This window comes from Pleurodeles waltl, chromosome 4_2 (genome assembly GCF_031143425.1).
Source record: "Pleurodeles waltl isolate 20211129_DDA chromosome 4_2, aPleWal1.hap1.20221129, whole genome shotgun sequence".
NCBI classification, from domain to species: Eukaryota; Metazoa; Chordata; class Amphibia; order Caudata; family Salamandridae; genus Pleurodeles; species Pleurodeles waltl.
In genome coordinates, this window is record NC_090443.1 from 940,587,912 (window position 1) to 940,609,066 (window position 21,155).

The 21,155-nt window shown below is 45.1% G+C and overlaps 1 protein-coding gene across 1 annotated transcript in view; it reads right to left on the minus strand.

Moving 5' to 3' along the window:
• LOC138293500 (vitamin D3 hydroxylase-associated protein-like) overlaps positions 1-21,155 on the minus strand; it is a 392,308-nt gene that overhangs the window by 76,227 nt on the left and 294,926 nt on the right. The window contains exons 10-12 of the mRNA XM_069232738.1: positions 16,775-16,874; positions 7,164-7,207; positions 3,101-3,140 (exon numbers count right to left, since the gene is read on the minus strand). Coding sequence (XP_069088839.1) covers positions 3,101-3,140; positions 7,164-7,207; positions 16,775-16,874 — 184 coding nt within the window. The remainder of the gene's footprint in view (positions 1-3,100; positions 3,141-7,163; positions 7,208-16,774; positions 16,875-21,155) is intronic.

The window sequence follows — 21,155 nt, forward strand, 5'->3', positions numbered from 1 at the left end:
TTCCTAAATTGCGATTTCTGAAACAGAAATCGCAATTTGGGAAATGCAAAAGGCCAGGGTGCTGGGGGCCTAAGGCCCCCTCTCCTGCACCCCAATTTATTTATTTTTTCCATGTAAAGTACACACATGCCAAAAGGGCATGTGTGCTTTACATATTAAATTTAAAAATGCAGTTTTACTGCATTTTTAAATTTTGCACCAGGTTACCACCTGGTTGCAGACAATGGTATTTTGCATGTGCAAAATACCATTCTGCGAAAAATCGCGATTCGCAAAATCCAGGTCGCAACGCAGAAAATCGCAATTTTTGCAATTTTCATTTTGTGGTCTGCGAATGCCTTTGATGCATTGCAGACTACGATTTTGCACTCGCAAACGGCCGATTTCGCAGTTTGCGAGTGCAAAATCATTTGATACATCTGGCCCTTTGACATGTGTTTGTATTTATCACTTCCCCCAGATTTTCCATGTTTTTCTTCTTTGACCTGGCTAAAAGCAACACTCACACATTCTCCTCCACCCACATCCTTATTTATAAAACATACTGACTAAGTACCGTATTTATCGGCGTATAACAAGCACCGGCGTATAACACGCAGCTCATAAACTTAAATTTCGGTATGTACTATGGGTCCTTAACATTATATCGGCGTGTAAAACGCACACATCATTTGCCCCCTATTTTCAGGGAGAAAAAGTGCGTGTTATACGCCGATAAATACGGTAAATCTTTCAGTTCCCATAGCAATGTTGATAGTTTTGATTAAGTGTAGGCTCTGTGCAACATGACAAGTGCTCATGCACTTTCCTCGCTGCACAATACAAAACAAGTTGATCTCTAATGTATTGATCTACACTGTTATCAAAATTACACATGCTCACAAGAATCCTCAAAGACGCAATGCAATGATCAATAGTTCCACTGTTAGACTGTTTAAATGAATAACATTTAAATCTCTAAAAAACTCAATTCCTCTAAACAAATGTAAAGCAATTATTTTGTTGCTTCCTGATATACAGTCCAACCTTCTTCTTCAGATGCATCGGTTTGTGCTGTAGGTAAGTGATCAAATACTTTTTGGCCTTAAGCACCTAAACAATTAAATAAAGGTGCAAGTTTCCTGGAATGTGAAATATTAGCACTACTAATATAAATGCCACTAAATAGTGTTCAAACACTCTAATTCAATGTTTCCACTGCTGTTGTGGTCTGCCTGGGCTTTGCAAGAATCCGGACGGTTGTTTTACATGACCTCCACTGTGCATGCTTTGAAAACTGCAGCAATTCCCTTGATCCGGATCACTGGTACTATATGTAGGACCACTGGAATTATGCAGTAGAAAAGAGGGTCAAATTATGCGGCAGGGTTGAGTAAAATATGCAGCACGAAAGGGCAAATTATGTGGCATAATGCAGCACATTTTGTAATAGTATTATGTCATTATTTTGTCATTTTTAAACTTGGTAACACTCTCAGGGCATTGGTTGCTCTTCATTAGTACCAGTCTAACACCTAAATATAGCAATAAGGAACAGACAGGTGACCAGTCTAGCTTAGCAAAGGGCTGTCCACTGCGTGGCAACACATGTCCCTGCATTTTTTTTAGTATTTTAGTAACTTTCAAACTAGTTGGGCTAGAAACAACATTTTTTTGCTAAACTATGCAGATTATTCGGCAGATGATGCATCATGTGGCAAATTTATAACTATACAAAAATCAGCATGGCTGCACAATTGTATAATTCCAGTGATCCGTCAGCTGATAGACAGGACAAAATAATCAATCTTATTGTAAACTTTTCAATTAGATGATAAGTTAGTCATATGGAAAAGTATGAACAAATCCAGTCAAAATTATTGAGGTGTTCCTAATGAAATGGCCTGCACTTCTCAAGTATTGAGGTGTTACCACACGTAACTTGTATGGCCAAATATGAATCAATCACTCGAAGTAACAATGCAAGACAGACCCGCCAACTCACACGGTGCACTATATAAAACACAATATCGGCTTCGATCACAAGGTCCCCCGGTGAGGAGCCAGTATCACACAGTGGCAGGGAAAACAAGCTGAAACAGTTGTTCTCAGCTTGTTTTTAGAGTCTTTCAATTGCTGATGTGCATTAATGGGTATGAAAACACCCCAGGACATTGTCAACAGCCTCAGCAAGCTTTGGTTTTTGTTTCAGACTAGGGGACTAGGGGCCATGGTGGGGGCAAAAGTGTCTCTTAGGTGCTTCTGGGACGAGGCCATGCCCCCTCCAAGGCCCCAACACCATTCCTCACACTGTAAGATTTTAGTAGAAGTTGGCAGGTCTGGCAAGAGTAATCGATACTTGAAGATAAGAATGCCAGCAGCACTTAGAGATTTCCTCAAATATGTATTGAAAACAAATCGATAGCATAAGTGCAGACAGCTACAATACTTTTACTCCCCATTGATAGGTAGTAGAAAATGGCCGCTGAGGTGGTGTGATTACTTCATCACAGGCATTGCAGGAAACACCCTCAAGATGGCTGTGTGCCTGATGTTGACATAGTGCCCGACTCTGCTGTAACGTGATCACCAGCTAAATCTATGCCCCATGAAATTTGCTAAAGAGGCAATGCAATACTGCATCCCCCATGGAACAGAACTACACAGTCCAGTGACACATTCGCAACACGGTGTAAAATGACAACCTCGCTTGTTCATGACGACGAGCAATCTATGGGCTCCAGTAACTGCTCCACTAAGCTCAGTGCCATTATGTTAAGCTAAGTACTCCATGGAACACACAAGCAAGTATAGTGGGTATTTCTTCCTTTAATCTAAAATGTATAGATCCTGCTATTCTCCGTATTATCTCCTCGCTTCTTAGGTTCAAATGATATCTGGAGTTGTTATTGAATCCTGAGGTCTAAACGAGAGGACAACCATGAGGACGGCACATGAGCATCACAAGCATATGCATGTATTACAACATTACAAAAATGTGCCCACTTGTTCTTTCAGGGTGAACATCGACTTTAACAAAGCACACAGACATGAATTTCAAACCAATAACAAGCAAAAAGAACGAGCTGGCAGTAGAGCTAAGAAAATTAAAAACAAGTACCTGTCGTATTTTCTGGTGGGCCCATAGATCCTTTACTGACCTAAACGTTTATGAAAGAGACTTGTAAATAATAATATGCAAAAATATGGTCAACAAGTGATCGTCAATTACATATAGCAGTGGTTCCCAACCTGTTGTCCGGAACCTCTGGGCGTCTGCAAAGCCTCCTCAGGGGGTCCATGACTGCTTAGAAAATTAACTAATATTAACATAACAATAAAGTGTATATAATAAAGTGGCTACATGTAAAATTAAAATTTTGAAAACACTTTAAATGTCAAGGAAATTGAAATTGGAGGCTAAAAATTAAACTAATATCCTCAGATAGATTTTTGGGAGCAGTGCAGATGCATCAAACAGAATATAGCATGGACGAAGTGTGGCTTCAATTGAACTTAGAAAAGCTCCAATCTTCCTATTCAAATAAAAAAACAAATATTTTTTAATATTTGTTTGCAAATTAGATAAAACGTGTTATAATTTGTGCAGGTGTTTGATGGAATGCTTGTTTCTGTATTTTTGTGTGTATTGTTTTGAAGTTGAAATCATCAAAAATGTTAAGGCCTGGGTCCCTGAATTCCAATAATGATTCAGTGGGGTTCCACAATTTCCAGTAATGGTAAAGTGGGGGACCAAAGAACTCAAAAAGTTGGGAACCACTGATATATAGCATTCTGTAAGCTGGAGATCACAGTTACATAGAAGGCACACTAAAAAGGTTCACTTCTTGAATTTTATCAGGACTTTGACTCAGTGATAAAGATAGGCTATCGTGATCTTTATAATCAAGAGTGGTAAGCCCATCTTGTTGGTTTAAATCCTGTAACTCCAATAAAATAAAATAAAACATCAGTAACAATGCGCCACCAGGAATAGATCGCCCTAAGACAACTCAATGTAAAAAAGCACTAGTCACAACTTTATGTACCTTGGCACATTGTAGAACAGCAGTTTTCTTCCAAAAACCAAGTAGTTTCCTCAGCTATTTTAATAAACACCTCTTTACAGCAATTTGGGTCTGCTCCCGCATGCGTTGACCGATAGAGCAATGGGGGTAAGGATTTTACTTCACAATTTTGAGTAACAAAGATCATAAATATTTGCTAGTGCCCCCAATCTTCTTTGGAGTCTATTAAGAGCCAGGCTAAACTAAACTGTTTATGTACCTTCTGTGCACCTCTTGCCAAGCTACATTAGGGTGTGTATGCACGTGATGTTCACCTCTTGAAGACTACAATAGGGTGTATTTGCATCAGCTGTTCAAACTACCCTATGCTGTGTGCGCACCAAATGTGAACCTCTTACCACAGTAGTAGGCTATGTGTGCACCAACAGTGGACCTCTCAACAAGCGTTCTATGCACCAGCTGTGCACCTCTTGCCTTTTCCTGTTGCTTTTTTACTTTCTAATTCGAGTTACGCCTGGGTATCAACTTAACGAAAGCTCCTGGACATTGGACAATTCATCTTTCCCTAAGTACTCTAAACTTCATTTACAGGGCAGATTGCTTAATGTACGGTGGGATATGCTACTGTCTGTCCCTTTTCTTGGACATCAGCACACCTCATGGAAATGATTTTTTTAAGCTACTACTAATGTTCACCAAAAGCCTTTCATTGTTAGGACCAGTCCTGGCCCACAATTTGTAGCTATGTGCCTATGTCTAGGTCAATCTATTCCCATGGACTTCAGTTGTACAATATTTGTTGGTTTGAACTCGTTGCTTAAAGTTGACTATGTTTAAGTTTGTGGTCTGGCATTGCGGTCTGTGAATAACATGATCTAGTGGGAAAAGAAATGGCACCAAACTGGAGCCCACACAATTATCCTTTTTTTTTTTTACAAAAAAAAAAATCCTCATGTTTTCCCTGCAGTTTTTGCTTGCTGTATAGAATGCAAGTCATCTTTAACAATCAATCTTCTCTTTGCAAGCTGATTTTTGTTTTTCATTTAAAGAACATACTAGTTCCCTGGCCTATCCCCCAAGAAAATATGGCATTTGAATACTATCATATTAATGTTATTTATCTAGTCGAGAGGCACACAATCTCTCTTTGCTAAATGTTAGACACCTCCCTTCCTCCTCTGCCCAACTTTGCGCCCATAAGCACACTGTGGAAACAACATGTGCTTTAGATGAGCAAATAGCACCAAGAGACTGCAGGCCTGGTGCTGTGACCTACTGCACATTTTGCTGATTTTGGAAAATCTGGGTTCTAACCTTCAGCCGTATCTGCCAAGGAGATTTCAAGGATTTGCGCTTAAGAACATCCAGAAAAATGCATCCATAATTATACCAGGAGCACTAAGCCAGCCTGTTCTTTGGGCAAACCGTCAGAACTTTAAGAAATAAAGGCTTTGGCTACTTTGATTATTCCTTGCTCCTAGCACCTACTCCTTAAAATAGAATGTAAACAATTTCCACCCTGAAGTTTTGTGGAGCTTTTGTATAGTGATTCAGGTGATAACCTACACGTCTAGAGATCTTGACTTTGGTCACAGCTTCACCAGGTAATTCATTTATGTTTTTGAAAAAAACATGTAGCTGGATGGTGCACCAATGTAGGTGAATATTTAGGTTATTTTCTGAAAAACAGCCACAATTACTTGAGGGTAATGTTTTCAAAGAGCTGGATACCCAGTCTGGGGCCTGGCCTGGTGTATGATTTTGCTTTCCTTAGTTTTTATATCTCAGGTGGAGTGGAGATATACCCCTTGTCATTCTTTCAGAACCTTGGGTTTGAGATGTCCTTGCTATTGTGTAAATGTTGTCTGTAAGACTACATTTGTCCATGGAACTACATCTAAGGTTAAAAATTTGCAATGTATAGAAAAGGGTATTGTAAAGGTAGTCAGAACCTTGCAAAATATTAATTTCATAAAGTCAGAGGTAAAAGTGGGTGGGATAAGAAGTCAACGTCGTTCGCCTCCTGAACAGAGCAACATATTGTGCTGCCGGAGTGATGGAGCACTGGCAGTCAATTCTTGCACCCATTAACTAGACACTGTCCTGGCACTTGATGGGGCTTTCTAGTAACTTCCACCTCGAATAGAAGCATACAGGAAAACGTCTGCAGCAACCTTCCCACCTGTGCATGGAGAAATTGGAGAGCTTGATTAACTGGTAGGACGAGGAAGCAAAGAGTTCAAGGTGAGTTACAGGGTGCTTAAGTTGAAAAGCTTGCCTGTTCTATGATAGAGTTTTTGGGGATTTAGACATACATTGCAAATAACACTATGAGCTGTGGTATATGATGTACAGTGAGTCTGTCATACTGGCACTTCCCAATTCAGGAAACACGTCCTGAAAACATATTCTGTGATGTACTAACATCCTTCGTTAGTGGAAACCTTTGGCCCCTAGAATACAAGATATCTTGTGTGACAACCCTCCTGTACACAGAGCATCAGTGCATCAGTCACTGAAGCCCTCCTGCAGTCCTACCGGGGAGGAGAGGGGGTCTATGCAGAAAGTGGTTTCTCCAGGGAGGATTTTTTTCCACTAGATGAAAAAAGTTGCACATCAGCATTTGTAATTCCAAAATATGGAATACTTTGCACATAATTTGTAATTCCAAAATATGGAATACCTTGCACACAATTATATATTATGAAAATTATAATACTTGAAAAAGTTGCATGACTTGCTCATGAGTACATCTGGTAACCCGTAACTGGCATAACATTCCAGTCGTAGTTCTGGAAAGGTGGGTACATTGGAAAAAGTGTTAAAAGGTGCTCCAAAGGAGGCGTGAGTCTCTGAAAGTTTTTATTTTTTATTTTGTGAATTCAGAGAATGTGTGTTTTAAGTCCCTGATCTCCTTTTTTCATTTGAGCTTAAAGTTCAACTGCTTCAAATCAACATGTTGACCAATGCTTAAAATACAAAATGTAATCTTGTGGTACGGCAAGAACTTTAACGGTCCAAGTTTTAATAGTGGGATGGTCAGACACAGAAATAGGTATTTGTTAACTTAACATTCAGCAAGAATTACACAAATACAATTATTTGCAATACTGATCTTATCAAACCACAAAAGAAAATTAAATTGTCTCTTCTTACCTGGCTTCACACATTGAATTTAAAGAACTGGCCACGCGGGGACTCTGAAAAAAATATAATTTGATTAAAAATAGATTTGGATATTGAGAATTAGTAGCTAGGAAAAGCCAATGACAAATCAAAACAGAGGCCAGGGGAACAGAATCTAGGGAAAGGGCGAGAAATTAAAATGTACATATGTGGTTGATAATCCCCAGACCCCACTAGTATGAAACAGATTCCAGAAAAAGCTCACACAAAAATCATACGTTTTCTAACTGGTACATTTTACATGAAGTCTCCCTTTAATAAAGATGAGGTGGCTCTTGCCTAATTCACTCAGCCAAAAATATTCACTTTTCTTTTAGCAGGGCGGTGGTTTTGGCTGTGCCAACTATCCCAACTAGGAACACTGTCCAGCTGCAAGGAAAATGAACACCTTTGGTGAAGTGAATGAGGCTAGAGTCATCTCATCCTTGTAAGGGTCAGCTTTCATTTCATATGATAAGCTCACATACGGAACACCTTCAGGATTCAGACCAATGGGATAAGCTGATCAGGTGATGATTTACCCTTCTCCTCCTTTTTTTTCTGAATTTAATTTTATTGGCCTTATGACTCTGTGCACTTTACCACTGCTAACCAGTGCCAAAGTGTTTCTGCTCTCCCAAATGGCACATTTAATTTATTTATATGTCCCTAGTAAAGTACACTACATGTGCCCAGGGCCTGTAAATTAAAGGCTACTTGTGAGCCTGCAGCACTGATTGTGCCACCCACTGACATAGCCCTGTAACCATGTCTCAGGCTTGCTAACGCAGAGCCTGTGTGTGCAGGTTTGAACTGCCATTTTGACCTGGCAAAATAACAGTTCTGCAAGGCCCTAACCTTCCTTTCTAGTACATATGTCACCCCTAGGGTAGGCCCTGGACATCCAAGAGGACAAGGTGCAATGTATTTAAAAAGCAGGACATGTACTTTTAAGATTGACATGTCTTGGTAGTGAAAAAACCTTAAATCCGTTTTTCACTACTGCTAGGCCCATCTCCCCCATAGGGTAACATTGGGATTACCTTATTATATTTTATAAGTGTAATCCTCATTTGGGAAGAGATACTTTTTCAAGTCTGGTGTCTCTGGAATCACATTTTAAAATCCAAACTTATGGTGTAGTTGGATTTTAAATTGCAATTTTGAAAATGCCACTTTTAGAAAGTTGTTATTTTCTTGCTTTAGCCATTTTGTGCCTGCTGCCTGTCCCTGATTGTTAGAAATGGGGTCTTTGGTTGACAGGCAGGTTACCCCCTGTTCAAGCAAGGACCCTCACTCTAGTCTGGGTAAAAGAGACTCACCCTCAACTAACCCCTGCTTACCCCCTTGGTAGCTTGGCAGAGCAGTAGGCTTAACATCAGAGTGCTAGGTGTAAAGATTTGTACCAACACACACAGTAACTTAATGAAATCACTACAAAATGACACAACACAGGTTAAAAAAAATAGGAAATGTTTATCTAAACAAAACAAGACCAAAACGACAAAAATCCAAAATACACAAGTCATCAATTAAATATCAAAAAGAGTCTTTTAAGTATTTTTAAACCCACACAAGTGCTGCTAGCTTGAAAATCTACCTGGTGTGCGTCAAAAATAACCCTGCATGGGCGGGTGTGCATCTAAAAGGGCTTGCAGTGCATCGATATCGCTCATGAGTGAGATCTTGCATTGTTTCCCCCTTCTATCGAGTCAGTGGGCGTCAGTTCTTCTCTCCACAGGAGAGCGATGCGTCCATTCGGTCCGCACACAGGTCCAGACTTCTGCCGCACGATGATCCGAAAACCACGCAGCGCGGGTGCGATCTCCCAACCTCCGTCAGGGATGCTGCGTGACGTTTCTCCAGCCGCGGGCGTCGATTCTTCAGTCGCGTTGCAGGCGAGCGTAGATTTCAGCTGCGAAGCCGGCAGCGAGTCGATTTTTCCGGCGGTCGCATTGAAATTTTCCCCACGCGGCGTCAGTGTGTCGATTTCCTCTTCTTGTTCTACTAGATTCTCCTTTCAAGGCCCCAAGACCTGGATGGGCACCACAGGGCAGAGTAGAGGTCTCTCCAGAGACTCCAGGTGCTGGCAGAGAGAAGCCTTTGCTGTCCCTGAGACTTCAAACAACAGGAGGCAAGCTCTAAATCAAGCCCTTGGAGATTTCTTCTCAAGATGGAAGGCACACAAAGTCCACTCTTTGCCCTCTTACACTGGCAGAAGCAGCAACTGCAGGATAGCTCCACAAAGCACAGTCACAGGCAGGGGAGGTCTTCTTCCTCAGCTCTTCAGCTCTTCTCCAGGCAGAGGTTCCTCTTGGTTCCAGAAGTGTTTGTAAAGTCTGTGGTTTTGGGTGCCCTTCTTATACCCAATTTCTCCTTTGAAGTAGGCCTACTTCAAAGTAAAGTATATTTTGAATGTGAAATCCCACCAGGGGGTTGGCCACTCCTCCCCTCCCTCCTAGCACAGATGGCTCATCAGGAAATGCAGACCACACCCCAGCTCCTTTTGTGTCACTGCCTAGTGTGAGGTGCAACCAGCCCAACTGTCAAACTGACCCAGACAGGGAATCCACAAACAGGCAGAGTCACAGAAATGGTATAAGCAAGAAAATGCTAACTTTCTAAAAGTGGCATTTTCAAACACACAGTCTTAAAATCAACTTTACTAAAAGATGTATTTTTAAATTGTGAGCTCAGAGACCCCAAACTCCACATGTCCATCCGCTCTCAAAGGGAATCTACAATTTGATCAGATTTAAAAGTAGCCCCCATGTTAACCTATGAGAGGGACAGGCCTTGCAACAGTGAAAAACGAACTTAGCAATGTTTCACTGTCAGGACATATAAAACATATTACTATATGCCCTACCTTAACCATACACTGCACCCTGCCCTTGGGGCTACCCAGGGCCTACCTTAGGGGTGTCTGACATGTAAAAAAAGGGAAAGTTTAGGCCTTGCAAGTGGGTTAACTTGCCAAGTCGAATTTACAGTTAAAACTACATGCACAGACACTGCAGTGGCAGGTCTGAGACATGATTACAGAGCTACTTATGTGGGTGGCACAACCAGTGCTGCAGGCCCACTAGTAGCATTTGATATACAGGCTCTGGCATCTCCAGTGCTCTTTACTAGGGACTTACTAGTAAATCAAATATGCCAATCATGGACAAACCAGTCACATACATATTTTGTAAAGGAGCACTTGCACTTTAACACTAGTTAGCAGTGGTAAAGTGCCCAGAGTAACAGAAACTGCAAAATCAGAGTCCAGCACACATCAACAACCTGGGGAACAGAGGCAAAAAGTTAAGGGAGACCACTCCAAGGATGAAAAGTCTAACACTGATCATATGTTTAGGGTGGATGATAGCTGGGCTTTGTGTATTGCTTCTAGACAGACACACGCACAGGAGCTTAGGTGTGACTTGATGGGCCATCCTGGGCAGAATGGAAGGGAGTAGCTGGGCACAGTCTCACTTACACCTGAATAGGATGTGTCCTGTCCACACACAAAAGGCTTCATACCCCCTATAGTCAATCTGGAGCAAGGGATGGAAGGACAGGACCTCTGTGCATTTCAAAGTACTGTCTCTGAAGTCTCCTCCACTCCAAAGGCAGTGCTGGGTATATGTCCTGGACCTCAGACACCACCACTTCAGTACTCTTCTGGACCTATGGATTCTCTGCTAGGAAGAAGGACTGATGTGGTGCTGAAGGGCTGCTACTCTGTTGGACTGCACTTTGCTGGACTCCTGTTTTACTGGGCTGACATGCTGGCTGCTGCCCTCTGCCTGGGTGAGAAGGACTGGACCTGCATCACTTGAACCCAGAGTGACTCCAGGGGCTAGTTGGCTGACCTGCTGATCTGACGTCTCAGGGACATAAAAGACTTCCAACCACCCTGCTTCTGCATGTGGACTCTGCTATCTGTGAGTCTACTGTGACATCTCACTCCTGGCCCCTTGAAAATGGGCCTAAGTTGCTTACCAGGAGAACCCACGTATCCTCTCTGCTGAGCAACGTACACCCGAGCAGAACTGAATCATCTCCTTGGCTGAGCAGCACATCTTCAAGCAGAACTGAAACATCTCTGCTGCTACAAGGATTGCTTACCTTTAGGTGCTGTCAACCCGAGCTTGTTTTCCACACAGAAAGTTTTTGCGCTTTTCTCACCAGCACAGGGTTAAACCGTACTGAAACACAACATGGGAGATGTGGAAGATAGGCGTGATAAGAGAGTCTCAGCCTGGGAATGTTTTTATAAAGGAAAAATACAGCTCTAATGTCTCTGGAATATGCATTGGGGCATGGCCCGTTCCTTTGTGTGCTTTTGACACAGACTGAGTACAGCCAGCGCTTGAATTTCATAATCGAAGAGAGGAGGGATTGCTAGAATCTTCCTCTTGAGGTTGTTTAAGGTATATAAGGTGGGGAAACTTGGCACTGAAGAATAAGCTCGCCTGAAAGCAGATGCACTGTTCATGGAAAAAATCCCATGTTGGGAAGACCTCCTGCCTCAGCCGTTCAGGGTCCTTCGGCTTAATGCTGACAAAGATGAAGGCTTTGATGAAGGCTTCAACCCCCATGGTGATGCATTTTAATTCTTAATTATTTAGCTTGATTGTATATATATATATATTTTCACTGTATATAATCACTGTTGTATCTGGGAAGTGCCTTAATAAATGCATTACTCAGACTAAGAGTTCTGCATTCTTTGGCATCGTTTCCTCTTAGTATAAAATAAAGCAACACAATCCTCCACACTGGCCTTTGCATCGCATGGCCAGTCGACAGCATCCTCGTCTTCGACACAACAGGACCTTGCATTGCAGCCTTACTGCATTTTCAAACTGATGCATCCCCTCAGGTGTGCAACGCAGATCCCTGCAATGCTCTGCCACCACTTTGTTCAGCAGCCCTAACTGGGTCCATGTCACTGATCCACACTCCATCGTGGTCAGCCTGAATTTGTGACATTGTCCCTGTCTGGTGCCAATAGCCAGCATCCCCAACAGCCCTTGAGCATCTTGGCACCATTTGTATTTAACATTTTGAAATTCAATAAGTCTGGTTCTACTGCTTGGATTTTTGTTGTTTTGTTTTGTTTATTCAATTCACACCTGGTGGTGAATCTTTATTGTATGGTGTTTTCACTTTTTTTTTTTACAGTTTGATGTGTTGCACAAGTACTTTACACACTGCCTCTACGTTAAGCCTGACCGCTCTCTGGCAGGCTACCAGTGGATGAGTACAGGTTATTTCAATCACTGCATTTGTAAAGCGCGCTACATATCCGCAAGGGTCTCAAGGCGCTGGGGAGGGGGGGTGCTACTGGTCGAAGAGCCAGGTCTTGAGGAGTCTTCTGAAGGCCAGCAGGTCCTGGGTCTGTCGTAGGATGGTGGGGAGAGTGTTCCATGTCTTGGCAGCGAGGTAGGAGAAGGATCTGCCGCCGGCGGTGGTTTTTCGGATGCGGGGGACTGTGGCGAGGGAGAGGTTGGCTGAGCGGAGGCTTCGGTGGGGGTGTGGAAGCTGAGTCGGTTGTTGAGGTAGGTGGGTCCGGTGTTGTGCAGTGCTTTGTGTGCGTGGATCAGGAGCTTGAAGGTGATCCTTTTGTTGATGGGGAGCCAGTGCAGGCCTCTCAGGTGGAGTGTGATGTGGCTGCGGCGGGGGACATCGAGGATGAGTCAGGCCGAGGCGTTCTGGATGCGTTGGAGTCGTCTCAGGAGCTTGTTTGTAGTTCCTGAGTAGAGGGCGTTCCCGTAGTCGAGTCTGTTGGTGATGAGAGCCTGGGTAACGGTTTTTCTCATGTCGAGGGGGATCCATTTGAAGATCCTGCGGAGCATACGGAGGGTGTTGAAGCAGGACGCGGAGACGGCGTTGACTTGCCTGGTCATGGAGAGAGTGGAGTCGAGGATGACCCCCAGGTTGCGTGCGTGGTCCGTGGGTTCCGGGGCTGTGCCTAGTGACATGAGCCTGGGTAACGGTTTTTCTCATGTCGAGGGGGATCCATTTGAAGATCCTGCGGAGCATACGGAGGGTGTTGAAGCAGGACGCGGAGACGGCGTTGACTTGCCTGGTCATGGAGAGAGTGGAGTCGAGGATGACCCCCAGGTTGCGTGCGTGGTCCGTGGGTTCCGGGGCTGTGCCTAGTGACATGGGCCACCAAGAGTCGTCCCAGGCTGATGGGGTGGGTCCGAGAATGAGGACCTCTGTCTTGTGTGAGTTCAGCTTCAGTCTGCTGTCCTTCATCCAGTCGGCTATGGCCTTCATTCCTCGGTGGAGGTTAGCTTTGGCGGTGTCGGGATCTTCGGTGAGGGATATGATCAGCTGGGTGTTGTCGGCGTAGGAGATGATGTTGAGGTTGTGTTGTCGTGCGACGTGGGCGAGGGGGGCCATGTAGATATTGAACAGTGTTGGGCTGAGGGAGGATCCCTGTGGGACGCCGCAGATGATCTCAGTGGTTTTGGAGCGGAAGGGTGGGAGGCGGACGCTCTGGGTTCTGCCGGAAAGGAAGGATGTGGTCCAGGCCAGGGCCTTCTCTTGGATACCGGCGTCATGGAGGCGTGCTGATAGGGTGCGGTGGCAGACCGTGTCAAAGGCTGCTGATAGGTCCAGGAGGATGAGGGCAGCTGTTTCTCCTTTGTCCATCAGGGTCCTGATGTCATCAGTGGCGGCGATGAGGGCGGTCTCGGTGCTGTGGTTACTGCGAAAACCAGATTGGGACGGGTCCAGGATGTTGTTGACTTCGAGGTAGCGGGTCTGCTGTTTGTTGACAATCTTCTCGGTCACTTTTGCCGGGAAAGGGAGCAGGGAGATGGGACGGAAGTTCTTGAGGTCCTTGGGGTCCGCCTTGGGCTTCTTCAGAAGGGCGTTGATCTCGGCGTGCTTCCAGCTTTCTGGGAAGGTTGCTGTCTCGAAGGAACAGTTGATTGTTTTCCGGCGGTGGGGCGCGATGGCTGCGCTGGCTTTGTTGAAGACGTGGGGAGGGCAGGGGTCCGATGGGGATCCGGAGTGGATGGAGTTCATGGTTTTGATGGTGTCTTCGTCGCTGACGCTGGACCAGACGGTCAGGCGACTGGTGCGAGTGGTAGTCGCAGGGGTGGTGGACTCGGTGGTGGGTGAGGGGGGTCGGGGTTGAAGCTGTCGTGGATGTCGGTGATCTTGCGGTGGAAGAAGGTGGCCAGGAGTCGCACAGGTCTTGAGATGGCGGGATGTCGTTGGTGATGGAGCTGGGGTTGGAGAGTTCTTTCACGATGCTGAAGAGCTCTTTGGTGTTGTGTGCGTTGTTGTCTAGGCGGTCCTTGAAGGCGATCTTCTTGGCGGTCCTGATGAGTTGGTGATGTCTGCGGGTGGCGCTCTTGAGGGCTGTGTGGTTGTCTGGTGTTCGGTCGTGGAGCCATGTCTTCTCCAGCTTCCGACAGGTGTGCTTGGAAATCAGGAGGTCCTCGGTGAACCAGGCGGCTTTCTTGTTGGTGTGGTTGGTTGTAAAGGTCTTGAGAAGGGCGAGGGTGTTGGCGCAGTCATTGATCCACTGTGTAAGGTGGGTCGCGGCGGTGTCTGGGTCGGTGGGGTCGGTGGGTGGTCGCAGGGCGAGGGCGGTAGTCAGTTGGTCCCCGGTGACCTTGCCCCAGCAGCGGCGTGGTAGCTGTTGGGTGCGGTGGTGTGTGGTGGGTTTTCTGAAGGTGAAGTGGACGCATCTGTGGTCGGTCCAGTGTGGTTCGGTGGTGTGGTTGAAGGAGACGTGGGGGCTTGCGGAGAAGATGGGGTCAAGCGTGTGTCCAGCAGCGTGAGTGGGTGTCGTTACTAGCTGTTTGAGTCCGAGGTTGGCGAGGTTGTCGATCAGGGCGGTGGAGTTGGCGTCGTTGTTGTTCTCGAGGTGGAAGTTCAGGTCCCCGAGGAGGATGTAGTCCGTGGAAGCGAGGGCGTGGGTGCTGATGAGGTCAGCGATGGTGCCACTGAACTGTGGGCGGGGTCCGGGAGGTCTGTAGATGAGAGTTCCTCTGAGGGTGGTGTTGGGGTCGGTGTGGATCTGGAAGTGCATGTGCTCGGCGGTGGTGAGGGTGTCATCGGTGTTCGTTGAGATTTTGATGGAGTCTTTGTGGATGATGGCGATTCCTCCTCCCACTCCGTTGGTGCGGTCTCTGCGGGAGATCTTGTAGCCCTGTGGGATGGCTATGGCAATGTCTGGTGCTGAGGTGGCGTTCAGCCAGGTCTCCGTCAGGAAGGCAACGTCAGGGGCAGTGGAGTCTAGGAGGTCCCAAAGTTCGATGGCGTGCTTGCGAGCGGAGCGGGTGTTGAGGAGGATGCAGCGGAGGTGGTTGGGTTCTCTGGCTGGTGGTGTGGAGGGTTGGATGCTGGTGAATCTGCAGTTCCGGCAGGTGAAAGGCCCCTGGGTGCGTTTCGGGGTGGCCCTGTAGCAGGGGTGGTCTCGTCTGGTGTTGAGTGCGTGGAGGGTGCTTGCGTCGTAGTGCAGTCTGGCGTTGCGGGGGGTGCGGGTTCCAGGGGTTCTGGTGCTGGGTGCGGTCCAGGCGCGGACGGGAGCAGACGGGCTTGCCTCAGGCGCGCCCCGCTTCGCGGCCTCCATATGAGGGCAGAGGGAGGAAGGAGCAGCTGGGAGGTGGGAGCGGGGCGGCCAATGGGAGTGAAGGGGGAGGGGCAGCAGGGGCTCAGCAGCAAGGGAAAAACCCAGGGAAAAACCCAGGGGAAAACCTGGGGAAAAAACGGCGGGAAAAGACGGCGGGAGAGGGACAACAGAGCACAGGGGTACAGAATGCAAAACACAGGGGCACAGAATGGAAAAAACAAGTGGCACAGAAGCACAAGCTCAGGGGAATAGAAAAAAGGGAGCGAGTAGTCAGGCGGCAAAAGTGGCAACGGAGGTTCAACCCACAGTGGGCTGCGTGGCAGATGGGGGGAGCGACCTGCCTGGTGACAGGGTCAAAGGTTTAGGGTTTGTCTGGACCTTAGCCTGACTAGGGTTCTGGTTGCTGCTTGATCAGGGCTCATACTTCAGTCCAGCAGTAACCCAATTTCTAACATGTTTATCAGTGTGACACTGGTATCAAAAGGGATTAATATTAGGCTATTTGTATCAGAAAAAGATTGTTGTATTGTGGAATGTTTTCAGCAATATTTCTACCTTTATGAATGAACAGATTGAAATGTAAAGGAAAGAGATGGGTACTTGGAGCTAACCACTGTGGAAAATTAAGCACTAGGAGTGCCTAGTTAAATTCACTTGCTAAACAAGACAAAGTCTATCAGAGTGCTCAAGTTAATATTTTCCACTATATCTCTGAGATGTCCAATGAGTGCCAGACACACTGAATAGTCACTCACCATGGACTTAACCTTGAAAAAGAACTAAGATGTATTTAACTTTTCAATGAAACAAGTACTATCATTCTCCATGAATTTAAGTCTCTTCAAAGCCTCCTTGGGCGATAGCTCCACCCCCTCAGACCACACTGTCAGGTGTTTATGCAGAAAGTGGGCCATAAGGATTAAATACTCACTGTTTCCTTGGTAAAACCTGGTTCATTGACGACTTGAACATGTGTGCCCTTATTCCGGTAATACAGATACATTAAACTTACCCAAGGTTTCAATAGGGTCGCCATTGTTTTCTTTATGAAAAATGGAATTTTACACGTATTGACTGCATCCTGTAGATGTGGATCAACAAAGTTTCCTTTGCTAGAACAAAATATAACAGATTGTGAAAGTAGCCTGGTTTGCTTGTTCATCTGATGTGCACATTGTAGTAGTACAATGCATGCAAAAGCAGAAATAGTCATGTTTCCCACCATAGTTACAAGTCTATATACCTGTGCTATGCCACTTAATAAAATCTAGCTCCTTGCCACTTAATAAAATCCAGTCCTGACACTTAACATCCAAAATATGGTACCCTGCTCCTTCAAAAAAACATTTCGGCTTCATAAGGGTCCCTCTGTGATTCAAAACTCTTTAGCCCCTTCTCAAAGTTATTTTCTGTGCTGACGAATTCTATGAAAGCTAAACTGCTCTCAAGAGAAATATTTAAAAATAACATTTTATTCAACTATACAAATACAATATCATCGTGAACAATGTACTCTTTCTTCATACCTTTCCAGAGGTCTGACCAAGTCTTGATCATGCAGGGTTACAAGTGCACATACCCATTAAAAAATTCTGGCATATTTTCCAAGTAAAGCAATTCTGGCCTATATGAAGCTGGTCTGCAACCTGAAAACCATTTCACATAAGACCTAAACTAGGAACTTCATGCAAAGATGTTCAATTCTACTGACAACAATAGGTTTTAAACAAAAACCTTGAGCTTCAACCCTGCCCAAAATAATCACATTAAGATATCTAGTCCCTACAAGTTATGTTTCTTTTCATGACAATATTCTGGTTGGTAATTTATGCTTACAATGTGTCCTGACTGAGTGCCTGATTTAGATGTTGGCGGTAACGGTTCCGCCGTCGACTTTTCAACTGGAAACCCATCCATAGCCCTGATGGCCCACCCACCAGATTTAGATGTTGGCGGTCCCATATACGGAAGCCCACATTCGAACTGCCATCTCTGTCAAGAAATAGTGCCTGCGTTGATGGCAGGAGAAGGAAAGGAGGATGCCAGTGAAACCGCAGCCACCCTTCCCCCATTCAGATTTGGATGTGCCTTACAGCCAAGAAAAGTGTGTCAGTCCAACCTCCAATTCTTGGCGGTTTGGGGGGGGGGAAGGGATGAAACTCACCTCTTTTCCCCATTCCACCCCTGTCTTCAACTGGACACGTCTGGACAACACCTGCTATCACTGCTGCCACTGACCCACTGACCCGACTGACGTCACCAGACTCAAAGGTAGGGAAGGCACATTGGCAGGGTATGTTGGGTAGGCACTGCATAGGACATTGGGGCCAATGCAGACATATACATGTCATAGTAATTTTTTTAAGTTACTGTGACATGCACATGCCAGTGGCACGAGTGAGTCAGACACAGATGGGGACACATTGGTACAAAAAACATATCGCACAGATACACAACTGTCATTATAGTGCCAGTATTCATTGGCAAATTAATGCTGGCACCACAGTCATGGTACGTTCACACCTGTCAACAGTGTACCTGTCATGTTGTGCTGCAAGCTGTGTGTGTGAGTCAGTATGTATATGTGTCTATGCAATGCGATTGGCTGGGTGTGTGGGAAGGAGCTGGAGTGGGTGCTGTGGTTGTGTCAGTATGTCTGCCAACTGCATATAGCTGTGATGTTGATTATGTTGTGTTGTGTATTGTGTTGCTGCTTTGAACATTCAGTTGAGTGGTGTTATGTGGTTGTCATTTTCATGATGTGTGTAGTTGTGCCTGTGTGTGTGTGTTTGTGTAGATGAGTGTGGAATTGTGTTGGTTGTTGTGATTGTGTCATGTGTGGGAGCAATGTCAATGGTGAATGTATGCTGTGTCATGGATGTCCGTTAATGTTTGTTTGCGGCATGCATATGTTGTGTTGTTGTGGAATGGCAATAGATAATTGTGCGTATGTGGTGTGTTGTGTGTAGTGCAGGGGGAAAAATATGGTAAAGGTACAGTGTATGTGTGTGTGTGTCACTTACCTCTATTCAGTAGCCACTGCCATTGTCTGATGTCCATTGGGTCCTGAGATGTCCTCCCTCTGTCAGTGAATTGCCACCAGTCCACCACTTGCTGAGCTGTAGCATCTAAATACGGCAGGCGGAACACCTTCAACTTAACAGGCTTCTCCAGTCTGCTGCTGACGCATCTTGGTAGTGCAACTGCCAAGATCTAAATAAGGCCCTGAGTTTGGGAAATGTTTGGGAAAGCTTTGTTGTTTTTCCACTGATGGGCGGATTCTGGACGTTCTCAGGTGAATTGGGTATGAAGGTACCCCAATATCACCCTTTACTTTAACATTTTCCATAAACTAAGGCTGATTGAAAAGACTTCGCTACCTGGGAATAGTGAAAGAGACTTGTGCTGGTAATTGCAGATGTGATGACCAATGAATGAATCTCAAAATATGTAGGTTATCGACAAAAGTCTAGTTGCTGCACAATAACATGCAATGTAAAATAGCCTAATCATGTGAGATAAGCACCCAGGGTTCCAGTGTTTGAAGAGGTTCATTTAATTTTGGTATGTACTGTATCAATGGTTTGCAACTGCAATTGCACTTATAAACCATTAATAAGTTGCTAATACCTAAAGGAGGTGACAACTGATTTGCAAAGGGGAAGATGTCCTTTTTGGGACAGAGCCTCTATGTGAATCCTGTCGGCATCCTTGGTGGGAGCATACAGTACATGGTCTTTTGTTATGTGCATATCTAAAGAACACTATCACCAGCAAGGGTATCCTAGAACTGAGCAGGTGTGTGTGTTGCCTTGCCTCTGGTAGGTTGGTTAATTGAAAAGCCAGATCTTAATCTTCTTGCGAAATTCAGGAGGAGCAGAGGAGGCTCCGATATGGTTGAGAGAATGTGCAACACTTTAGGACTGATGTAAGAGAACAGCTTCCCTCCTGACCTGGTTCTGTGTATGCGTGGGATGTGTGCTAGTAGGCGTTCTGTGGAGGTGTCTGGTGCTTTTTGTAAAATCCAGACTGACAGCTTATGTTCTAACCGTGAAGAAGGAGCAGATCCAGCAAAAGCTACTGTAGCTCCTCTGTCAAGGATCATGTGAATGTTGTCTGTGGTAGCAACAAGTGGTGTTTTTGTACTGTGGTTGGGCATGAATCTGTACTGTGTAGCATCTAGGAGCTGATGGTTGTTGAGGTGGTTGGTGAGTCATCAGTTGATTACTTTCTCTAAAACATTTGCTGGGTATGCCACGCTCACGCTGCTGGGTTGCCCTTGAGGGGAGGCAGGGTTTACGACGTATGTAGTGATCCATCAATGCCCTAGTCTTCCATGATGGTTAATAGAGAGGTCGCCATTTCTCACTTTGGTATGAAGACTGGCTGATAGTCACTTATGGGGGCATCAAGGGTCATAGAATACATCACTCTGTAAGATTTCAGATAGTTAATAGAAGAAAGGGGTTGCGAGGTATGTAGGACTAGTCTATGGAGGCAAGGACTGAGGAACAGTCAGAGAGGCAGTCCAAGCAGACTCAGAATCAGAATGCTAGAATTACAGAGCTAGGTTTGTCTGGGGAAGTATAAGAGACAGTTTTGAGCACCATGTTTCCTCACAACTTGACTGGTTGTTTGGTTTCCACTTAATTTGGTCAGAATTTTGTTCCACTCCCTGTGGGTGCGTTCCCTCCTCTTTAGCTATCTTACTGTGATTCATTTCTGCACAATGATTTCTGTGAGTGTTCAGTGGCAATCCAATGCATGCTGCCTCTACCTGATCTTACAGGTGAAACAATTATCTGGTGTTCTGGTGCTTCCAAGTCAGGAGAGATCTTTAGGAAACTCTCTAAGATCATAAACAGCAGTATTTCCTGGAGCATAAAGTAAGCTCTTGATGGGCAGCTTGCATTCGGGAGGAAAGGTGGTGATGTTTATGGAAGACTGTCAGATACACTATTCTCTGTTATACATAATATTACCAGAAGACTATTTACTCTACCGTTACCAATGCAGGAGGCCAGTGTTCACTGAGAGAAGAGCTGTGCTTTTGGTGTATTTCTCTCTTTTTTCTCCCAACCCCCATATATTCCCAGAAAGCCTAGCTCAATAGTCTTCTTATTGAGAAAGACTGGCAGATGACTATTGGATATCATGCCACCAACTGGCAGATGGCACAAGCCAACTATTTCAACTGCCTTTGCTACACAAGGTAGGCAAGAGATAGGTTGATAACTAGACAGATTATCAATAGCTGCAGTGGACTTCTTTAGGATGGGGCAAGGATTGTGTACTTGATGATTTGGGACATTACTCTACTGAAAAGGAAGCCACTGATTAGTCTAAGATGACTGGTGTCACTATATTGTTCCCAGGACAATGTCCCAAGGAGG